The sequence below is a fragment of the Camelus dromedarius genome, chromosome 23 (assembly GCF_036321535.1).
Source record: "Camelus dromedarius isolate mCamDro1 chromosome 23, mCamDro1.pat, whole genome shotgun sequence".
NCBI classification, from domain to species: Eukaryota; Metazoa; Chordata; class Mammalia; order Artiodactyla; family Camelidae; genus Camelus; species Camelus dromedarius.
The window spans coordinates 17,755,999-17,779,955 of NC_087458.1; the positions used below are offsets into that span (position 1 = coordinate 17,755,999).

General features: G+C 37.5%; 1 protein-coding gene across 2 annotated transcripts; it reads left to right on the top strand.

Annotated features, from left to right (window-relative positions):
- Positions 1 to 432: 432 nt before the first annotated feature.
- On the top strand, positions 433 to 21,212 carry GORAB (golgin, RAB6 interacting). Of its 2 annotated transcripts, none has more exons than XM_010984497.3 (5): positions 433 to 597; positions 8,084 to 8,432; positions 10,654 to 10,755; positions 13,546 to 13,686; positions 19,474 to 21,212. In XM_010984497.3, exons 1-5 carry the CDS (start codon positions 462 to 464, stop codon positions 19,931 to 19,933), a joined length of 1,188 nt encoding a protein of 395 aa, XP_010982799.2. In that variant the 5' UTR covers positions 433 to 461; the 3' UTR covers positions 19,934 to 21,212. The 2 variants fall into 2 exon arrangements, with proteins under 2 accessions (XP_010982799.2, XP_064334050.1); XM_064477980.1 differs by lacking the exon at positions 433 to 597 and adding an exon at positions 3,654 to 5,301.
- Positions 21,213 to 23,957: the final 2,745 nt, after the last annotated feature.

Here is a 23,957-nt window from a genome sequence, read left to right on the forward strand (position 1 = left end):
ATCTGAACATTCATGAGTCAATCTGCAGGTTGATTTTAGTGCAGTTTTGGAAGAAACCCCTACTAGCCACGCAGCAGGGTTTAACCCCTCCAGGGCCACCTGGTAGAAGGTTCCGCCCCAGTAAATCCACAGTCTCAAGAGGCATTTACATCCTCCCTTCTCCACCACCTACTCGTAGCCACTTCCTCACTGCCTGTTTATCCCCACCCTTTATTCCCAGCGCTGTTTCTCCCTTTATCCCGTGAAGCGATAACCCAACGAGCATAGGAGACAGGGAGAGAGAGTAGAGCCAGGTGAGGGGAGATGAGCGTCTGCGCGGCCGAGCCTTCCCCAGGAAGCTTGTCCGGCACTGCTGGAGACAGCCTCGAGGGGAGCCGGGTCCTGCGGCGGGGGAGAAGGGGCCTGGTGGCCAGGGCTCGACGCGCTGATTGGCTGCTCAGCCGCGGCCGGGGAGAACCCGGATGTGCCTGGCCGCCGTGTTGGCAGTCGGGGCTCCGAGGGTTTGGGTGTTCTCGGCGTGCAGGCAGCCGGGACGGATGGCGCACGGTTGGGCCGGCTTCTCTGAGGAGGAGCTGAGGCGACTGAAGCAGATGAAAGGTAAAGGGACGTGTGTGCTGAGGACACGGCTGTTCATTCTCGGGTCTCTTAAGGGAAAGGGGCGGGACTGCAGTTTTTCAGGGGGGAAGGGGGCGGGGACGAGGGTTCTGCGTGTCAGAGGAAGGAGCGCTAAGTGAGAGGACTGGATTGAGGGGGCTCCAGCGGTGGATGTTCTGGAGCCACGATGGGGGTGGGGGCTGGGGGAACAATTCCAGAGTTAGGGTATCTGTTTCAGGGATTTGACCTTTTCCTGTGAAAGAAATGGGACTTGGGAGAGGAAGGGAACCTGTAGGAGAATTGCTGCACAGATCAGTGTTGGAGGGTTGAGGCCAGGATAGGAAGGAGGAGGGTCCCGCACCATATTAGAATTGTGATGAATTTATATTAGAAGCAGACTGTGATTGGGAGAAAGGGAGCACAGGGGTCTGAATAAATGCAAAAGGTCGGTCATCTGGAGCCTTGCATTCACTTCTGGTTGCCAGATGATACGGTTCTTTCCAGCTCTTGAGAGGCAACAAACCAAAAGGGCCTTTGAGAGGTTAGATGTGAAATAGCTATCTATCTGCTGACTTAGGTGTAAGCTAAAATTTTGTGCTTCCTTCTCCAGCTGTGTAGCATAATCATTGAGTGGACTTGTACTCTTTTGTTATCTTTTAGTGACGGAATTAAGTTTGCTGATATTTAATGAGAAACTCGGGGTAATATGAGGTGTGCTTTTTTGGGTTGGAATTTCATAAAGTTCTGTATGGTGATCTTGGTAGTGCACACCACTTCTGTGGGCTTACACCACTCTTGGTACCTACCATAACTTACACACTCCGGAAGAAAATTAACTAAGCCTTGCCATGCCTTTTTATTAGAGTTTGTGAGAAAATTGGGGTGTTACTCAGGTAAGCTTGTGCGTTTTTAGCGTGGTTCTGAAAATAACCCAGGGCTGACAAGTGCAAAAGGAAGTAAATTTGTAACATAAGGTCAGTGTAGCTTATATAGATTGAAGAAATTTTGACCAGTCCAAAGGCCTTTAAAAACCGTATCATAAAAGTTATACTACACTGCATAATTAACTGATAGTTATATATTCAGATGTATAGAGTGTTATTAGTACCCTTGTTTCTGGTCTGACCGGAACTTACAGGTATCAGCTTCTGCATTAGGGATGCTAATATGAACAGGGCATCATCCCTGTCCTCAGAGAGCTTGTAGTCTAATGAGGAGACAAACTATAATATAACGTAATAGTAGATGTTGTACAAGAGTTTGCTACACAGTTAGCAGGAGCCTTGCTGTGCTGGGGGTTGGATGGAGCTTGGCAAGATTTCATGCAGATGATGTATTAGCAGAGATGAGTTTACGGGGGGGGGGGACTGGTGGGGGGGACTTAATGTCGAAGTTACCTCTGCAATTTTGGGTAGACAGGGAGTGGAAGGACTTTAACTTCCAGACCTATCATTTCAGTGAGGTGTTGAGAGCATAGACACCAACTGACTAGTCGTTGACCACCTTGAGGACAGAGAGAACTTCTCAGTATCTTTGTATACTCAGAACCAAACACAGTGATCGGTATATTGTAGATCTCCCAGTTCTGCCTCTAAATCTTTTTGCCTTGGGTTTCTCATTTGTAAAACTAAAAGAGCTGGATCTTTAATTTTTAAGACTCCTTCCAGCTGTTCTCCAACCTTAAAAAATATAGTTAAATAATTTATGAAGATGGAGTTAGTTGCCAGCAAAAATAAGGACAACAGTACTCTGGAGAAATCCGTATAAGTGTTAGGGAAGGTCAGAAATGTTCTTAATACTCTTTTTATATTGTTTATAATATTAAAAAGCTGGAAACAACCCAAGTGTTCATTAACAAGGGAGTAGATAAATAAATTGTGGTATAATCATCCAGTGGGCTACTATACAGCTAGTGGGAATATATGAACTGTAGTCACATGTATTAGCATGTATATATTTCATAAACTTAATATATAAAAAGAGCAAATTGTAGAATAATATATACAGTCTGATACCATTTATAGAAGGCCAAAATCATACAAAGCTGATATATTCTTTCAGTATTATAGGAAATATATAAAGAAAATCAGAAAAATGAAATACAAAATTCAAGGTGGTGGGAAGGCAAGGGAATATGATCAGGAAGGGGCAAATATATAGGGACTTTCAGAGGTATTGGTAATTATGAATTCAGGTTAAGTCAAATTAAGCTGCAGTAACACATAGTCCTAAAATATCACTTGTTTAAAATGATGAAGATTGGTTTTTCACTCTAGTTTCATGTCTAACCTGGGTTGATAGGACACTCTGCTCCACATAGTCACTCCACCCACACCATGAGTTAGTGCTGGCATGTAGGAGTTCACTATGGCAGGAGGGGGAGAAGATTGAGAATCGAGCATCGGCAATTAAATGCTTTCACCGGTAAATGACATGTGACACTCCTACTTGTATTTCATTTAGCAAAAGCAAGTCATGTGACTTGGAGGACAGGAAATAAAATTATCTTGTGTGTTCCAAAAAAGGAATTACTGATAGAATGTTCTATCCTTGAACAGCAGGTGTGTCTACTATAATGTTTTATTTGTTAAACAGTGTTATTTTTTATAATTCATACAGGTTGGACATGTATATATGACAGATACATCTTATTTAATGTATGATTTATTTCATAGTGAAAAAATTGGAAATAAGAAAATTAGTGCAGCTACAATGCTGTCAATTTCTAATTAATGAAAAAATGAGTTCTTTATTCTTGATACTAGCTCTTTGCTAGTTATATTATGAGTATCTTCTTACAGTGTGTAACTTATCTTTTAACATTTATCTTTTGATGAAAGTATTTAATTTTAATATGGGCAAATTTGTCAGTCCTTCTTGTGTAGTCAACATTCTCTTTGTCTTAAGAAATTAGTGCCCTACCATGAGCTCTAAAAGATATTAATCCCTATTTTCAATTGAGTTTTTAAAAATCATTTTTATTATAAGCTATAACAGATTCAAAACATTGCATAAAGAAATATGTTTCTAATGAGTTTTAAAGTGTTAATATGACGTTTAAATCCTTAATCCATTTGGAGAGTGTTTTGTTTGTTTTTATATGGTGTGAGGAATAGATCTATATTCATATAAAGTTAAATCAACTAGATATAAAATTTTAAACAAATATTTGTAGAGGCAGTATGACATAAAAAGTAAAGGAAGGGAACGATCAACACATGATCCAAATGCTGGTTGTCTTGGGTGGAGAAAGCAGGGCTTAACTAAAGGATACAGAGCAAAGATCACACTCAGAGCCTGTTTGCTTAATTTAACCCAAAAGTGTGTTGTCTTGTCTTTTTTTTTTTTTTTTTTTTTGATTATCTGTTCTTTAAAGTTCTTTTTAAATTAATAGTGGTGATAATCATTAATGCTGTTTACCAGATACTTCTAGTTCACTTCTCTTACCCATATGTTCCTGTAGCCCTTGTTTCTGGGTCAGACCAAGTGCTAGTTCAGCGTTGAATTGTGAACAGAAGTGTTATGTCACTGCTGAGTCAGAGCAATTAATTCGTGAACCAAGACCCTCCTGAGCCCTCTTCTCCCCTGCCGTGGGGGCTAGCAGCACGGAACGGCTGTATAGTCAGCCTGAAGCCCAGAGACTGATCAGCAGAAACTCCCTGCTGGCCTTCATTTGGCACATGGCATTAATGGGAAATAAACCTTTGTTGTTTAAAACTGCAAAGATTCCAGCTTTCTTTGCCCCTACAGCATAACCTAGATTTACTTGATTGATATAGTTCCCTATATTTTATATAAAAATCTGAATTTTTATGGTGAAATATCAAAATGTCTGATAACACTGACCTAAATTTTTTAATGATAGCTGCCGTTTTTTAATCGCTGGAGGTGGCTATGGACTGCCTCCTTTAAACTAGACTTGTGCTCCAGGTTTACCATAGTCTTCGTTGATACTTGCAACCACTATTGTAAGTGTGTAAAACAATATGTTCCATTTTTTCCCCCAATGCTTTTAGAGCAGTTTTAGGTTCACGGCAAAATTGAGAGGAAGATACAGAGATTTCCCATATACTCCCTGCCCCCCTACACATACATAGCCACCCCCATTATCAACATCTCCCACCAGAGTGGCACATTTGTTGTAACTGAAGAACCTGCATTGACCCGTCTTGATCACCCAACCCCATAGTTTACATTAGGGTTCATTCTTGGTGTCCTACATTCTGTGGGTTTGGACAAATGCTTAATGTCATGTATCCATCATCATAGTATACAGAGTATTTTCACTGCCCTAAACATGCTCTTTTCTCTGACCATTCATCCCTCCTCTCTCCCCAACCTTTAGTAACCACGGATTTTTTTTTTTCACTATCTCCATAGTTTCGCCTTTTCCAGAATGTCATATAGTTTGAATCATACAGTATGTAGCCTTACCAGATATCTTTCCCCACTTAGTAATATGCAGTTAAGGTTCGTCTATCCTCTACATGACGTGATAGCTCATTTATTTTTAGCACTGAATAATACTTCATTGTCGGTATGTACTACAGTTTATCAGTTTACCTACTGAAGGACATCTTGGTTGCTTCCAGGTTTTGACAGTTATGAATAAAGCTTCTATAAACATCCATGTTCAGGTTTTTGTGTGGACATTAGTTTTCATCTCCTTTGACTTGATACTAAGGATCATGACTGCTGGATTGTATGGTAAGTATATGTTTAGTTTTGTGAGAAACCACCAAACTGTCTTCCAAAGTAGCTGTACCATTTTGCACTTCCAGAAATGAATGGGAATTCTTGTTGCTCCACATCCTAACCAGCGTTTTGTGTTTTCAGCATTACCGATTTTTGGCCATTTTAATAGTTGTGTAGTGGTATCTTGTTTTAATTTGGACTTCCCTGATAGCATATTATTGAGAATCTTTTCATATGAATATTTGCTATCTGTACATAGTCTTTGGTGGCTAGACACCTGTCAAGGTCTTTGACCCAGTTTTTAATCAGGTTGTTTTTTTACTGTTGAGTTTTAAGAGTTCTTTGTGTATTTTAGATAATAGTCCTTTATTAGCCGAGTCTGTTGCAGATGTTTTCCCCCAGTCTGTGTCTTCTCCCCTAGATGTTGTCTTCTACAGAATAGAAGTTTTTAATTTTAATGAAGTTCAGTTTACCAGTTATCTCTTTATTATGGATAGTCCCTTTTGGTGTTGTATGGGGAAAGTCATTGCTATGCCAGCTGTCATCTGGCAGTTTTGTTATCTTTTAGGAGTGATCTTCTAGGAGTTTTGTAATTTGGGGTTTTGCATTTAGGGCTGTGATCCATTTTGAGTTAATTTTTGTGAAAGGTGTAAGGTCTGTGTCAGCATTCATTTTTTTTTTGCATGAGGATGTCCAGTTTCAGCACCATTTGTTGAAAAGAATATTACATTTTTGTTCCATTATATTACCCTTGCTCCCTTGTCAAAGATCAGTTAACTGTATTAATGTGGGCCTATTTCTTGGCTCTCTGCTCTATTCCATTGACCAGTCTGTCCATTCTTTTGCTTATACCCACTGTCTTGATTACTATAGTTTCATAGTAAGTATTGAAGTCAAGTAGTGCCAGTCCACCTTTGTTCTTGAATATTGTGTTGGCTATTTTGGGTCTTTTGCCTCTTTGTATAAACTTGAGAATCAGTTTGTCAGTATCTGCAAAATAACCTGCTGGGATTTTGATTGGGATTGCAGTAAATCTGTAGATCAGGTTAGAATGAACAGACGTCTGGACAATACTGAGTCTTCTTATCCATGAACATGGAATATCTCTCCATTCGTTTAGTTCCTTGATTTCATTCATCAGTTAGTTTCCCTCATAGATCTTGTACGAATTTGCTTAGGTTTATACCTAAGTATTTCTTTCTTTCTTTTTTTTTTTTTTTTTGAATACTAATATAAATGTAATAATGTTATTGTGTTTTTATATCAAATTTCACTTGTTCATTGCTGGTACATTGGAAAGTGATTGACTTTTCTATATTAATCTTGTATTCTGCAACTTTGCTATAATGATTTATTAGTTCCAGAAGTTTTTTGTCATATGTTCAATTTTTAAGTGGCCTGATTTGTTGTTTGGGGGTAAAAATTAGCATTTTAGTTTCTATGAAAATGCAAAATAAAATGGAAGCTGTATTACTGACTTTCAGAGGTATATTAGTAATTTAGTTAATGAGTAACTGGGAGGTAGGAGGCTCAATGACATTTTTCTACGGTGTAAATTAAGATCAGCCAAGAATAAATTCCTGATGCAAGATAAAGAACAGTACTTTGTGTTTCTGGCTGATGTCAACAGTAATAATATTTTACTTTTCACTATATGTCTGTCTTTTAAAAATATTTTATTTACATATCTCTTTTAATTCTTACACCAACTCTGTAAGTTAAATAGAGTAGGTAAATTTTCAACCAGTCTGACAGATGAAGAAACTGAGGTATAGAATAATTAATTGACTTGCCTAAGGTTACTGAGCGGAACAAAAGCAACACCAGAACTGTGGCTTGAGAGCTTTTAACTCTCCTTTGGGAAATTTAAATAGTAAGCTTGTGTTATTTCAAAGGTCAATATGCAGGATTTATAGGCCCTGTTTGAGTTCATTTACAAGGACTTATCAGTTTCCTTCCGCGGTATTTTGCGAATAATACCACTTACAGATTGTATTAAATGTAGCGTGAATGTCAATCAAATTCTGCAGTTATCTGTCCTACAAGATTAACACTGGTATGGACAATCCAAAAAGTACAATTGAAGTATCATCATTTAGTTCATAATGCTTTTAAAAAAAATTTCTCCCAGTTGTTTTATCTTCCTCTATTGCTTTGCTCAGGCTGCTGTTAAAATGAGCTCACATACATTGATTAAAGGCTAACTAGACTTTGGGGACACGACCTTAGACTATCTGGAAGATGAAAGAAAACAATTTAGAGTTAACTAGCATTCCTAAAATTAAGAGGCTTCCTTCAGTTATACTCTGTGTGTAATGTCTACCTATGTATTGGATGACCCTAAGATCTGTTAAAATTTGAGAAATTGAAGCCCATTTGAAAACTCAATTACTGTTTTATTTCAGAAGAGCAAACAGAACCATAAATGAAATTTAAGACATATCAGAGAGTTCATTTCTCTACCTACTTCGGTCATGTTAGTTGATTCTTTTGACAGCACATCAGGTTGAAACCTTGCATTATATTCTAAGGCCTTACAAACAGATGGACTTCCTTGAAGATAAATTGAGAGCTGGGATAGTTTTTGTTAAATATTAACAGTACGATTGGAGAACTGTCAAAACTCTGCAGGAAGCTGGCAGTTTTTTCCCTGGGCTTTTAAGATATGGAAGGGGAGAGGGGGACCTGTAGAATAATTATCAAAGTTTAATGTTAATGCTTTATTTTCTTAGGGAAATTATAATTATTTGCTGCTCACACAAAGGAATTTTCCTCCATTCTGTTCTATATATAGATCCTTTTGAACCACAGCGGCGTCTGCCTGTGAAGAAAAGTCGACAACAACTTCAGCGAGAAAAAGCCCTTCAAGAGCAAAGCCAAAAACTTGGACTTCAAGATGGGTCAACCTCATTACCTCCAGGGCAGCTGCTTTCCGCACCAAAACAAAGCTTTAACACTCAAAAACCACATTCTTCGCCCCCTGCTCCCCTTACACTCTCCTCTCCTGTTGGTGATGGAAAACCACAGGGTACTGAAAGTCAACCAAGGGAACTGGGACTTGAGAATTCCCATGATGGTCACAAAAATGCTGAGGTTCTGCCTCCAAAATCAGATTGCAAGTTGGAAAAAAAGAAAGTGGAATTGTTAGTAAGTCTATATATCCATGAGACTTTTTTCCATTTTACCTTTTTCCCCCCATTGGGCTTTGAAGAAATACAGTTTCAACATTTTGTCAGTTTTGTATTTTAACTTAGAAATGTAATGAATAAACTATTGAAAAACGGCTACCATCTAAATATAAGTTGTCAGTGTTAGCATTTTTATGTTTTATGTTATTTAGTCTTCATAAGTTGTACAATGCATGTTCATTATTTTTACTTCCCAGATGAGATATTTTGGACCCAGAAAAGATGCTACATTCCCCAAAGTGAATACACAGCTAATAATTAGCAGAGTTGTGTCCACATACAAGTCTCTCTGGATCCAAAGTGTATGCCCTTTACGCTCACCAGAACCAGTTCTTATATGTGTAGTGCTCCTCCCCAAGTTGAACCCCGTCTTCAGCTTCCAGATTGCATCTCCACTGGCCCAGAAAAGGATACTTGTAAAGAAACATGAAGGGGTGGTCAAAGGAAAAGTATAGGAGATTGAGGGGACTAATTAAATAATTCAGCTGCATCATTAGATTCCTTTTTATTCTTTATGTAATGTGTTTGTATTAGAAACTATCTCCAGAATTTAATTTAGCCACATTCTTGTGGAAATTGCTATCTTATAACCCGTGAATTCTTATAATCAGAATTTTTTTTTATTATATAGTTTATGTTTGAATAACTACTCTTTATTCATTTCCTCCTGATTTATCACTCATGGGAAAGAAAGAATGGTATTTGTTTCTGTTTTCCATTTTCTGAGTCTTTCTATTTCAAAATGTCCTACATTTCCTAATCTCAGATATTTTTCCAATCTCTGCTGATCCAGATTCTGTACTGAGTTTAAAGTGTTTCCAGCCCACCAGGGATTTACAGCCAAGAAATCATTTTGACAAGAGATATAAAGCCACATGACTTATGAGACCAAAATTAGACAAGTGCATACATTTAGTGTCTTTTAAGTGTAGTTTACCAGCAAAGTCCCAAGACAATTGAGAGTGGGTGTACAGGTGGAAGGGTTAAATTGAGCTGGAAAATTTAGATTGAATGTCATTAGGAAAATTATTATTTTTTTGGTACTTGAAAAGATTTTCAAAGAGGACGTAAAATCTCTGGAACTGTTGTTGAAAAAGAGGCTGTAAGAGGGGGAAAGGAAAGCTATATCTGACATCTCACTTCTCTGACAGAGGCAAAGGACAGGCCAGAGAATAGTAGAGAATGAAGGAGGGGAAGAAGGACTTGAAAGCAGAAGATCCCTGCCTAGTGAGTTCCTTGATAGTGTACACCACCAAGACCCCCGAAGGAGAGATGCCCCGATGAAAGTAATGGTCAGAGAAAATCCAGGTGTCGGTGTTGCAGACCGTTTGGGTTAGGGTGCTGGGTGAGCTGAAACTAAGCTATCTGGTGAGGAGATGCCCACAGTAGTAAAAATGAGAAATGCTAGCACCAAGGTGGAGGCTGTAGGAATGGAGAGAAAACGATAATTTTACAGTTTCTCTAGGTCTGAGAATAGAGATTTTTGATATAAAAGCTGTGAGAAGTGACATTAATAGGAATCAGTAGCTTCATCATTACCTTGTTTAATTTGAGTTGACATTACATTTATGAATTTACAGGAAATTTTAACATACTTCATTCAGAGTTGGGTAAATTGGAAGACAATTCCTGTTTTCAGATCTTTGGAGTTTTTCTTTAGCCCAGCTTTCCAGTCTTAACTCATAGTATTTCACTCCATTTAAAAATGTTTAAGAGCTAGAAAGAAGTGAGTAAATTGAAAGAAAATATATGAAATAAATATTGGTTGTTGTGCTAAGAGTATTACATGGTTATAGAGAACTAAGATACAACATGACGTTACTTATAGGCCAATTTATTTTGCTTTCCATTTTACCTATAATACATAATTAGTTTAAACAAGTTTCTTTGTACTCCTAAAAAATACCAGAGTACTCTGGCTTCCAGTTTATGGGTTCCTAGATTATATACATATAATGGATTTCAAAGGGCCAATTTATGTAGGCCTTCTTTACTTCCAATCATAGTCTTTGTTCCTATTAGAACAAAATAATGAGCTGCAGATGGGTTCCCTTTAAGAGGGCTTTTGAAAGAAAATATACATAATCCGGTTGATTAAATTTTATACTTAGGAACTGAAACTGGTAAGGTGTGGAATGGGGCTTCAGAAACTCATTTTTATACTTTTGCTCCCTAGGCAAGAAAAATCTCGTTGGGAAGTCCTCCAGCAAGAACAGCGGCTGATGGAAGAGAAAAATAAACGTAAGAAAGCTCTTTTGGCTAAAGCTATTGCAGAAAGGTGAGGCACCTGCACCAGGAGAGGCTGTTTGTAACCTGTAATCAGTTCTGTCGTGTTTTGTATTTCTTTTCCAGTGTCTGTTCTAATAAATGACATTTTCTTTACAACTATCACTTTTAAGGCCAAGTAAACAAATTATGTCTTGCAAATTATACTGAAATTCCAGTCCTGGTTTATTAAGGAGACATTTTTAAGCATAGATCATAATAAACTTATGAATACAAGTGCGATTAAAATTTAGGGATCATCATCAGTGTTTTCAGTTTTAACTGTCTACACATTCATAAGGGAGCGGTAAACAGCTATCAGTGTAAGTAAATTAGCAATGAATGCAGGTTTTAATTTTGACATAGACCTTAATCATCCAACGTGTAGAGGAACAAAACTATTCCACACAAGTGATTTAAGTCTTTATTGTATTTCCTATGGACATTTTTCTTAATGTGTCCTGCCCCCACGGATAGAAGATACATGATGTAGTCCAACTTTTTATCGGTGACTCTGGATCGTCATTATGAGCATTGTCCCATGTTATGTACAGTTTTTTTCTCACCCTTCTTTTCCTTTACTCTCTCACATTGGCCTCGAACAGCAACATTCCTGTTTGAGCCACTTTTCCCATCCCTCACCCACTCTTCTCTTTTAGTTTGTAGTTTCCAAGCCTAGTCAGTAAAGCAATAATTGAGAATAGTGAGAACTAAATGCAGGCAAATATTCAGTGTCATTTTCTTTTTAGATCTCCAGAAAAGTCTCGCAAAGCTATTACTGATTGAAGCTGGTTTATGTGTCGGGGAGGGGAAGGAACAGGGATAGAGAGAAAGGCAGGTGAGGATAGTAACTCAGTCATTTAAAAGTCTACAAGTAGTGAGTGCTGGAGAGGGTGTGGAGAGAAAGGAACCCTCCTACATTGTTGATGGGAATGTAAATTGGTGCGGCCACTGTGGAGAACAGTATGGAGGTACCTTAAAAAACTAAGAATAGAATTGCCATATGATCTTGCAGTTGCACTCTTGGGTATGTATCTGGAGAAAACTCTTAATTCTGAAACATACATGCAAGTTGTGGTATATTTATATAATGGACTACTACTCAGCCATAAAAAAGAATGAAATAATGCCATTTGCAACATAATGGATGGACCTAGAGATTATCATATTAAGTGAAGTAAGTCAGAGAAAGACAAATATCATATGATATATCAATTATATGTGGAGACTACAAAATAATACAAATGAGTCTATATTCAAAACAGAAAACTCACAGACATAGAAAACAAACTTATGGTTCCCAAAGGGTTGAGGGGGGCAGGGAGGAGAGGGATAAATTAGCAGTTTGGAATTAACATATACACACTACTATATATGAAATAGATAACCAGCAAGGTCCTACTATATAGCACAGAGAACTATATTAATATCTTGTAATAACCTATAATGGAAAAGAATCTGAAAAAGTATATATAAATATATATATAACTGAATCACTTTGCTATACAACTGAAACTACACAGCATTATAAATTAACTATATACTTCAATGGAAAAAAAAAGGTTAAAATAAAAAAAAATTTTAAAACAGTAATTCAGGATTTTGAAAGTAATGATTTTTCTCCTCTTACTGGTACACCTTGATCTTCCAGGAAATAGTCAACTTACTGAACTTATGTTTCAAAAAGAAAAACTATGATTATTTAAAAATGATGATTGAAAAGCATTTTAGTCATCCTCACTTTGGAAGAGGTTGGGAAGGCTGTTTACTGGGGATTTTACAAAAAGATTTACAGGCTCAGCACTTCTTCTGTACATGCTTTTGATTTAAGACAGAAAGCACTGATATGGATAGAAATGTAAGGAAATATAACATGATTAGATTATTAATAAATGGACAGAGAGGTACTTGAAGTAAAAAACCGTACAGTTAACTTTTGTAGGCAGAAAACAAGGGGAAACGCATAATGGAGTAGAAATCAGGAGAATGTAAGTTGCCGTATAGTGCTTTTGTTGGGAGTTCTTTTTTCCTGTGAGAATGTGAAATGAAATTTCAAAATGAGTGAAATCATGATTAAAGGTTGGCTTTTGTATTTGTTTATTCTGTTTCTTACGTCGATGATTTAGTTGGGCTTGGTGAGAGGACTGAGAGATGATGAGGTGGGGAAACAAGGGGGAAAAAAGAGTGGTTTTGAGCCCCCTCAAGAGAATTTTGAGGACCTGTACTTTTACCTAAAGAAGGAATCAAAGCAATAAAAGTTTGGGGAAATGAGTCCTAAGAAAATTAAAATCAAATAGATGTTTTCAGACGTATAAAGAAATGGTGTTCAATGTAGGCGTCTGTTCTTGGTGTCCAGTAAGTATCAGACAAATGAAAATGAGCTTAGCAAGAAGAATTTAAGGCTAGAAGTTTGGAAAGCTGTGTTTGATGTTCTAACGTAAAGAGAATACAGACAGGTCCTTTTAGTGCTTATGCTCATCCTTACGGAATGTAGATGATCAGTGAACTCTATTGCTGTTTCTTTTAGTGTTACTTTCTCCCTTGTATATGAAAACAATATGTACTGATAGAAACTTTGGAATAATAAGGGGAAAAGTGCAAATGCAGGCATAGAGATACACCAGGGTGTTCCTAGCATTTATTTCCATTTTTCTGGGTTTTTTTCCTAATTTTTAAAAAATTATGCATTATAATCATTACTGGACACACAGTAGCTTGCTTTTTTTTTTTTTTACTTATGTTGTGTATGGATATATGATTTTAAAATGTTTTTGTTTTTTCACTCATGTTCCTTATTTTCTAGATCTAAACGAACTCAGGCAGAGACCATGAAACTAAAGAGGATCCAGAAGGAGTTACAGGCTTTAGATGACATGGTGTCAGCAGACATTGGAATCCTCAGGAACCGGATTGATCAGGCCAGCCTTGACTATTCATATGCTCAGTAAGTTGGGGAACTTGAACTCTGAATAGAGTTTGATTTGATTAACATTTATTATTCAGCTGGGCTGGGGCATTTATGTATGTCACTGTTAACCCTCTTAACAACCCTATTAGGCACTATACTTATTCCTGTTTTATACTTGGTCATGTTACCTCCTCCAGGTCTTCCTTAACCCTGCCCTACCTGTTAACCTTCTTCATGTCCCTGTTAGAGCACTTCTTGCATTATTTATTTATATTTCAGTCTTTCCTGCTAAGCCATCAGCTATTTAATGTGAATGACTTGTCCCCAGATTCTGTGTATTATTCTAACACCAATTCTGTGCTCTTTCTTTGAGAAATGTTGATTGTCTTAGGTTGTCTAGGGATTAGCCTCATTCTCATTTCAGTTTTCATCAAAGAAAGGCCTACTTAATTTTTTTAGAAATCTTTGAGTATTTTAAATACCACTCTGTCTTAAAAGCTCGAACTGTTTTCTCTTGTTTTTCCTCTTTCAGTTATACTCTGTATAAAATGGTTTGCTGTCACAAGTTTCCTTGATTTCAATGATTGGCATTTTTTTAAAGAGAAAAAATCATCATGGAGTATTCTCAAAACAAACTAACACATGTAAAGAATTACACGAACTTTGCAAACAGATAAAAGAGCAAAAAATTAAGTCCAATTTCAGGGTTTTCTGTCCTTTCAGCATTGCTTTAATCATCCTGGTTTGTCCTTTTTCACAAGGAAATGCTGTGTCAATGATTCAGTTTGCGTCTTTCTCTGTAACACTAGAAATCCATCAGAATGCCTCATTAGTCCAGGGTAAACCACAGCATCAGAATGTTTATATAACAATTTAAAAGCGGAAATGCTTGATTGTGGTTTTTAATTCACTGTTTATTGTTTAAGAAAGAGGTTTGTGGTGTCCTTGTGATTTTTGTCGTTGTTGTTTGACCATATGCTATTAGACTTAATGGGTTGCTTTTATTAATTGACTGCATAAATTAATGCCATCAGTAGCTGATAACCAGCAGTTCCATTTCTATTAATGAGGTCATTAAGGAGGTAACCAAGATTTTATTAAGATTAAATTAAGCCTAGATTTTTACACATTTTATCCTCTGTAACTTAAGTTTGCTAGAGGAACATTTTTATGCCTTTGTAGCCCTTTATATGAATAATTCACATTATTCTGGATATCTCAACAGAAAAATCATTTGCGTATGTTTTAATTCTATCCTGGAGGTGGCTGGAGAAGGAAGCCTTTCTACATTGAACAGCAGATAAGAAATGTCATAGTTTTAGCCTTCAGAGAACCACATGGAAGGGAGGATTACTGCTTAAAGAAGAAGACATCCCATAGTAGTATATGAATATTTTAAGTGAAATTTTAGTACATTTTTACATAGTAAAAAGATTTTACCTGGTAAATTTTTATATCTCTTAAGCTAAAGATGACAGTTTCTCATGTTAATGATATTGACCTAGTTGTATGTGAATATATCCTTGTTGTACATGTAAGGTTAATTTTTAAAACAAACTCTTGAATGAAGTCAAAGAGAAGCCGTAGACAATTACAGCTAGAACCAGGGTTGTGTCTTGTTCATGCATAAGATTAAAACAACATTTTCTAAATTTACATCTGTAGTTACTAAGCAGTGATAGATTGGTGATATAATATTATGGTCTAGCTTTCTACTGGAAGGCAATCCCTAGGGCCTTCAGTTTCTGTGGTTCTGTGGGAGATTTCCTAGTTCTGTTTTTGTTTTTTTTTTTAATAATAATATGGTAGTTCTGTAGTGCCTGCTACAGTGCTATGTCCACAGAAGGTTCTTGGATATCGAATAGGCCAGAATTCACCTTAAAATTGGTTTCTGTAGAACAGTGTCAAGGTGGACACCTGAGGAGACAGCACTTTGGGCGAGGTGGTCTGAGAGAGTTGTCGCTGCTGCTGCCATTCACAGCTGTGATTATAACGCTGCCATGTGCTGCGCAGACCAGCTTGTAAAACTGAGTGGCTGCATGTGGAGCATTTCTTTAACCCTCAGTATGCCAGGAAAACAGTCATCACTGTTCACCATCTATGTGTAATAGACACTCCCATACACCATGCACATACCTGCGCACATACACATAAAGAAGTGAGAATAAAAAGGATTGTGGGAAACAACTTTAAAGATTTAATAAGACTGTAAGCATAGCACGCCTCTTTTCGTCAAGTAACGTTTGACTCCAAATATTGTAAAAAGCTAAAAGAATGTGGTTATGTCCTTTCAGCATCACAGGACAGTCTGGTTACTTGTAAAATATTGTATGATAAAGTTCTTCTTGTTGAAATTATTAACTCTATGAGAATAACATATTTCCTTTTTATCCTCAGAAATATCTTTTTCACTCATTGATTCTTGAGTTTGAGAAAATTCATCTAGGACTGTTTTTCTGACGACTCATACTCAGATTTTCCTTGTATGGTCAGTTTCACTGTCTAATGTCTAGCCTGTCTCTGCATTGTATTGGTTTCCTGGGGCTGCCATAGCAAATTACTGAAAACAACAGAAATGTATTGTCTTACATTTTTGGAAGCCACAAGTCTGAAGTCAAGGTGTCGGCAGGGTTGCTCTTCCTTCAGGGACTCTAGGGAAGAATGCATTCCTTGCCTCTTCCAGCTTCTAGTGCCTGTCGACATTCCTTGGCTTGTGGCCACATGGTCCCACTGCTTCCTCCTATTTCCTCTCAAAACTTCCTCTGCCTCTTTCTTAAGAGGATACATGTGATTGCATTTAGGACTCAGCTGGATAATCGAGAATAAACTCCCCTCAAAAATCTTTAATTTTGTCACATCTTTTGTCATTTAGGGTAGTATTCCCAAGAACCTGTGAATGGTGTCGCCATTCTTCTTTTACACCTTTTTATTAAACGGTGGTATAACACTTTGGACAACATAGTAAGGAAGCTAAGTGGTGGTGATTTATTTCGTTGTACTACCATCCTTTTAGGTCATTCCATCATTTTTTGTTTTCAGATTATTTTAATTTTTTAGCATAAATGGGAATAATTAATGAGTAATGAGGAAATTCCTAGGGTGATGAAATGGCAGAATATTTCAAGATAAAGGAAAAACTGTATTTTAACAACCCCATAATGTATCTTAGATTTATAAAAGGACCCAGTGGACCCAGACAGTAATTGCAGAATATAATTAGTTTTAGACTATTTTTTCAAAAATGTAAGTAAATTTTCTCTTCTCAGGAAAACTCCTAAGAAAGGATAAATATCAAGATATGTTGATCCTTATAAATAGTTCGAACTGCTCAGAAAAGAGACTAAAAAATTAAAAGTGTTTCAGTGGAACCTGATGGTGTGCCAAGGGTTAATGGTTGAGTTTTTTTATTAATTTTTTTAATATCGTGGATACTGAAACCAAGAGACAGTTTCTAGAATTCTTTAAATAACATTCATTAAATCATTCAGTATTCCTTTAAAATAACAAGACAATTCTGTAATTACATTTCCAGTTCAATATGTCTTACTGTGTTAAGTATAATGCTCTTATTATTCTGTTCCAAAGTATGTCTTCATACTCTCATTTGGTATTATCCACCTGACCCTCAGACTCATAGTGCAGTTTGTGAAACGAATCAATATTTTGAACATAAATCACTCTGTACAAGAGTATATATGCATGTTTCTGGCCAGAAGGACTTTAAATAAATAAACAAAATGCAAAATCTTCAGTGATTTATCCAGGGTGAAAGATCAATGGAAACCTAGGGACCTATTTGCAAATTTTAATTTCAATTCAGCATTCATGAGCCCAGTCAGTAAATCTTTACTAACTGCCTTCATCTGGCTGAGAGAGACCACAGACTTTCAGAGAAGGGAGGGGCAGGATATATATATACCTGTAGAGAATGTTGTCAGAGCTCTTAAGCTTGATGAAAGAACATTCATGGACAGGATATGTTATCCCTGGTCACCATACTGGAATTTTCAGTCTCCGCATGCCTTTTCTCCAGCCTCTTCCACAGGAACCTGGTTGTGTTTTGTATCCATGATGGTGACCCTGCGGCACTCCTGATTAGAACAGAGATGGGAACTCCAGAACATTTAACCCACAGGCTAAAGGGGGTACGTGGCACGGCCTGGCACTAAGAGTTCTTTTTAAACTTATACGAGTCAAGTGAAGCCAACCCAGGCCCTCCCTCTGGAATTTTGGGATCGGAGCACTGAGAGATTGAGTGGAATGAATGTGATGAGCCACAGCTGGTGGCCATATTGGGCTGTGAATATGATAAGAAAGTCTAAATGAGAAAAACTGTGGTTTCTGAGCATTGAAGAGAATCGCCTTTGATTCTGATGACATGCCTGTGAGATTGCCTCTTGTATCCTACAATAAAACACACTTTTCACCTGAGCTAGTATGACTGAATATCTGTTCATAACATCCAGAAAAAGCCTTCCCCAAAACAGGTACGCACATCGTAAATGGCAAAGGCAGGTTTTGAATGCTGGGTTCTCTAAAAGCAAAGCCTTTTATTTTTTCACTATATTTCCTTCCAAGTCAGAGAATCTCACATAAGGAGACATACCTGTGTCCTTTTTGCTATAATTCTAGTACTAGAAATTATGTGTTGCATTGAGTTGATATAGGCAATCATAACAGGTGAGACAGCATGGCCTTCACAAATGTTAGTGGTAACTAAATAGAATGGTTGGTAAGTGGGTTCAACTTCTTTTGTGGGCAAAAAGAAAAACAATACATTATATGGAAAAGGCAAAAAAGAAAAGAAAGAAGATCACAGGGTGACTTCCCCAATAGAATTACCCTGCTTCAAATAAGACTGTCATTACCTATCTATCTATGCAGTTTCTATATATGTAAATATAATAGACTTCTCTTAATAAAGTCTAACAGTGGTCCGTTGTTGCAGAGTGGAGAAGTTGAGAAGAACTTAACCCTTCAGGAGACATTTAGTAATGTCTGGAGACATTTTTCGTTATCACAACCAGCAGGTGCTACTGACAGCTAATGAGAGAAGGCCAGCTTGCTGCTACACACGTGCCCCACAACAAGAATCATGGCCCAAGTTGTCAGTAGTGCCAAGGTGGAGAAATCCTCCTTAAACTTACCCTGAAGTTTTCTATTTTCATTAATGTTTACTCCTTGCTTCCCCCAAGTATCATTCCCCTGGGTGTGCTCTGTCCCGTTTATATTCACCTCCCAATCACTGTCCATGTCCTTCACCCAAATTTCTCTCCCTTTTCTAGTACATTCATCGAAAGAAACAGATTTTCTACTTTCTCCATCTCTTACTGTTTTACCTCTCATGAGTGTAACCAGTTGTGCGCTGGAGCCGGCTTGCACTGGATCATGAGAGAGAGATTGTGTACATCTCCCCAATTCTGCATTCAGTGCCACACAGATAGTTTGAAATTGGCCATGGTGATAATATTTTTACTGCAGAAATTAACAAACAGCTACAAATTAGGACTCTCCCCCAGTGGAGCTAGCACGCCTGAATTAACCCTCTCAGCCTGCTTTCATTCACACACAGCCTGGGGAAGAAGAAATGAGTGCAGAAGAATTGTTATATTAGGGGAGCCCAAATGTGCGTGCTGTGCAAGTTTCAGCAGCAGGAGCCTGTTTTGTCTGATAAGTAGACAAATGTTTGTAAAGCCGTATTTTCATCATATTTCATCAATCATTTTTTCTGATTTTGGAGTTTAATTGTTGTTTCCAGGCCCTCCTTTGAATCTCTTTTTTAATAGAAAACTAACGGACCGCTCTTTGTACCTGTCCCTGCAGGAAGCGGTTTGACAGGGCTGAGGCAGAGTATGTTACGGCAAAGCTGGATCTGCAGCGCAAGACCGAGCTCAAAGAGCAGCTCACCGAGCACCTCTGTACCATCATACAGCAGAACGAGCTCCGCAAGGCCAGGAAGCTGGAGGAGCTGATGCAGCAGCTGGACGTGCAGGCTGATGACGAGTCCCCGGAGCTCGAGGTGGAGGTGGAGAGATTGCTGCATGAACAGGAAGCAGAGGCAGGGAAACAGGTGGTTCTCTCGGAGAGACCATCTCAGCCTTGTGGGGAGCGTGTGACATTAGGGTTTGCTGAAGAGAACAAAAAACATCAAGAGCAAGCTGCTTCCCAAAAGGGTGATGAACAGTGTGAAAACGCGAATAGCACTCCCCTTCAAAATCCAGCACAGCCAAATCAATGCGTTGAAACGACTGTGAAAGACATTTCAGCTTCTCTGACCACGTGATGTGCCAGTGTTTGTTCTTCATGACTGCCGTGGCACTCGGTAACCTTTCTGTTAACTATTCCATGACCTCTGATAGATAAATGCCTCTTTAAAACTATATTAATTTTTGAAGCCATGATTAGTTAGGATAACATGTTTGACTATTCTAAAATCTCAGATTATGGTAGTTTTTTAATATAGGGGCATAGTTCACCTTGATTTGGGTCCAGTTCCTTCATTGTACTCTTATTACTGGGTGAAAACAAGTGATTTAAAGGGATGGAAGGAAGACTACATGGTTAAGAGTGTTTTTAGGCCAGGTAAATACAGAAAAGTAAAGTGAAAAGTGATTCTCAATACCTAATTGAACTCTTAACTTCTCCTGAAAGAAAAGTTGAGAGTGAAAGTCCTGTTTTATGTAATCAGTAAAGAGATACAAAAACTAACATGTGAAACAGAGAGAGTGAGAAACAACTAACAAAGGTGGTGGGTTACATTATCCATCCGGATTTTACTACAGTTGAAAAACAACTGGGAAATTGTAATTTACGGAAAGAACCAGACCACTTAAGCCAGCGTCATTTTTGTTTTCAATTTTCCTTTGAAATAGCTTTAGTTCACAAGCTGAGTTTTGGTTGGTTGATACACACGTGCACACAGACACAAACACACATACATATGTCATTTCAGTGTTAATATATTGTCTTTAATCAGCATGTTGATTCAGTTTAGACAATGAAAACATTTCTACAGTGAGACTGAAAAGAATATAGAGAATCTTATTGCTACTTTCGGTTATTTTAAAAAAATGACATATTTTCTTTCTAAAGTCACCTGTAAATGTGTTTTATGTTGGATATAAATTATCCTGTCATAAAACATTTAAATGGTTAAAATGGTGGTTTTCTTATTACTTCAGTAGTTCGTTCATTTCCATCACTAACGCTTGACCACACTACATTGTGCTATAAGTGAATGTGTAAATAAATACTGTAGTTTCATCACAAAATCTATGAATATCACATTAAATTACAATCTGCTTATCAGAAGTTCCAAAAGTACAAACACTACATTTTAAGTCTTAAAGAACTATTATAAAAGAAGAGAAGGACAAATGTAACATTGTATCCATAATAATTTCTGAAAAAGTTGGGGACATCGTATTCTTAAGTGAGTTTGTTTGAGGGTGTTATCTTCTAGTAATGCGGATGAGCTTCGTATTTTTCTATTACGAACTTTGAGTTGAAATTTCATTGTCCAATATGCCTTATTTTTCTAAGGAATAAACGAGTCTAATGCATTTATTATGTGGACTTTCCTTTACCTTTTAAAAGATGTTTCAAACAGCTTAGTGTATATTCTTAATATCTCCTTTGTATGAGCGTCTGTTAGGGAAAATCCATCAATAAATATGAGGTTCTATAATATTGACTAAATGCAGGTAGATACACTCTAATTCTTGGTCTGTTCTTTTAAGTGCTTATCAGGTACATGGAGAAATGAGAACCATAAAATAAATGAATTAGATGGGACCTCAGAGATGATTTGATTTAATGGTCTTACTTTACAGCTGAGGAATTTGAAAGCCAGATACTTCACCGTGGCATGTTGGCCAACTGGCTCATTTTAAACTTAAAAGTGCTAGTCAAGTTGCAGTTCTAAACTCTTAATATATCTCTCACATGTATCAAGCCATGACATTCACTGCGTCCCTCCAGTTGAAAATTTTGCTTTATAACCCATTCCGAGATTGTGTTTGTATGTGTGAAATGCTTTCAAATATGTCTATAAAATCTCCCCTGAAACCATTATTTTGAAAAGCTTACCTTGCTTGGCTTTCTTTCCCAGGGTGGTATCCGAGTGCTCAGGTGATGATATAAGTGACAAAGTTATACTGCATCGGTTCTGTACAAGGCAGCTGCCTCCCATGTGTGAGGGGAACAGAGCAAATGAATGGGAATGGGGGCTCATTGGTATGAGGACCATATGCATGGGCTTTTCCAGGATAGCCCTGATATCTTTTAAAATCTTAAAATACATTCGAAAGACTTGATATATGGGTTCACAAATCCACAGTAATTGTTAGTTTCTGTGAAAGAAATTATTGGTTCAACATTACTGCCTTGAGTTTATCGGGGCGCTTTGTAGAACCTCTCTGGTGGACGACGACTCCTGCTTCCACTTCTCAAAGTTAGAACATAAGGTTCTCAGAGCTCTTGATGATGTGATATGTGGGGAGGAGTTAACTGCTCTGTCTTATCTCACTTGTGCTACTTAAAAGGTGGTGTTGGCCAAATTGTAGTAATTTTCACGAATTATCTTTAAAAAAGCATGCTTTGAAGGGTAAACTTGAATTCCTGGACTTAAGCGTTCTTAGACCTTGAATCCCGACTACCTTCTTTAAATTAGAGCCATTTTTATAGGTTTCAGAGAAGCTAAATTTCCTAAAGCATGGTTCTCACTGCATTTAAAATAGTTCTTCTCAAGTTTTTCACCTCTGCGTAATTCTACTGAATTATAGCAACTGCAGGTGGTAAATCTTTGCACTCGCTGAGAGCACAGCTGGTTTCCAAGTCAGATGATAAAAATCTCTGATTGGAATTCCTAGAACATAGTTCATTGCTGGATTGGCATTTGAATTATAGAGTAAAAACTTAGCTATAAACTTCTCTGGTTCTTTGTTTGGATTTAGCAACATAGTACTCTCAGGGAGCTTTATCTAACTATTCAGCAACTTCCTCTTCCGAGGCATTGGCAAAAAACAAACTCAAGTTATTCTGACCCAGGCCATTCCCAGTGACCTTTACAAATGATGTTTGGGGTTTTGTATTTCTAAAGAGCTAAGTCAGCATTTTAAAAGGCCCTGATAGATATAACTCAGTCTGCCAGACAAGAGCTGGGACCACTCTGGACCAGGGTAATTACACTGCTTCTCAACAGAGATTTACCCCAGGCCTGGGCCTGAACTGCTCTGGAGGGAGGAAGCAGGACACTGTTCTGCAGTCTGCCTTTACCTTAATGTCAGGCTACTTTTGCAAGCTCTTAATTCCTAACAGTTGTCTTGAAAATGCAGCATCATCTCTTCATGCAATTGATCAAACAACTATATAACTACATATATGCAGAACTATGTAAGAGATCATATATATGTATGTATATGTATATGCATAGGTGTGTATGTATGTATATGCAGATTATATATAATCTGTGCCTTTTGTCCTTAAAAAGCTTATATTTTACTTGAAGGACCAAGATTTACATTCATAAAACAAAGACTGATAACAGAACATAATGTCTTATTAAATGGAAAGCAAAATTAGTGGTTGGAACACTGGCCAGGGTTGCATCCTCCAGAAGTCCAAATTTTTAGAATACTCCTAATTTTAAATATTCTATGTAGTTGTTCTGCAAACTCTGTGTATTTAAGACCTGCCATATCTCAGTCTGTCTTTAGCACTGAGAAGCAACACATACACAACTAAAAAAAAAAAAAAAAAAAACCAACCAAACAAAAAAGTAACAACAAAAAACTTCTGTTAGACAACATGTCCAGATTTTGAGTTAAAAAACTGTAGTCACTAGAGCAAGAGTGAATTGGAACAAGGGGAGGTTTTTTGCATGTCACTGATTTAAAACAGGAGGCCCACTGGGATTTATCATTGCAAAAAAGAAAAAAAAAATCTAGTATTGGAAAAATGAACTCTAAGCACATGTCTTTCTGACAAAGGGTTGATAGTATCTTATGTGGAGATGAGCATAAATATAATAGCTTACTACAATAATTCAAGGTGCTGCTGAACCAAGGGGCAATAATTATTGCCCAAGCCAGAACAAGATGGAAATGGAACAGACTGGTGTGAACTCAGGGATAACAGCGTGGATGCAGACTCGCAGATCACACATAAGAGAGGTGTTTTCAAGCCAAATGGCTCTAGGCACCTAAAATAGAGCCATAATTAAGCAATAAGACGTGACAGGGAGCACATTTCTCAGTGATTATAGCATGCCTCAAGGGATAAGTCACTAGGCCAAAGGTTCATATGAG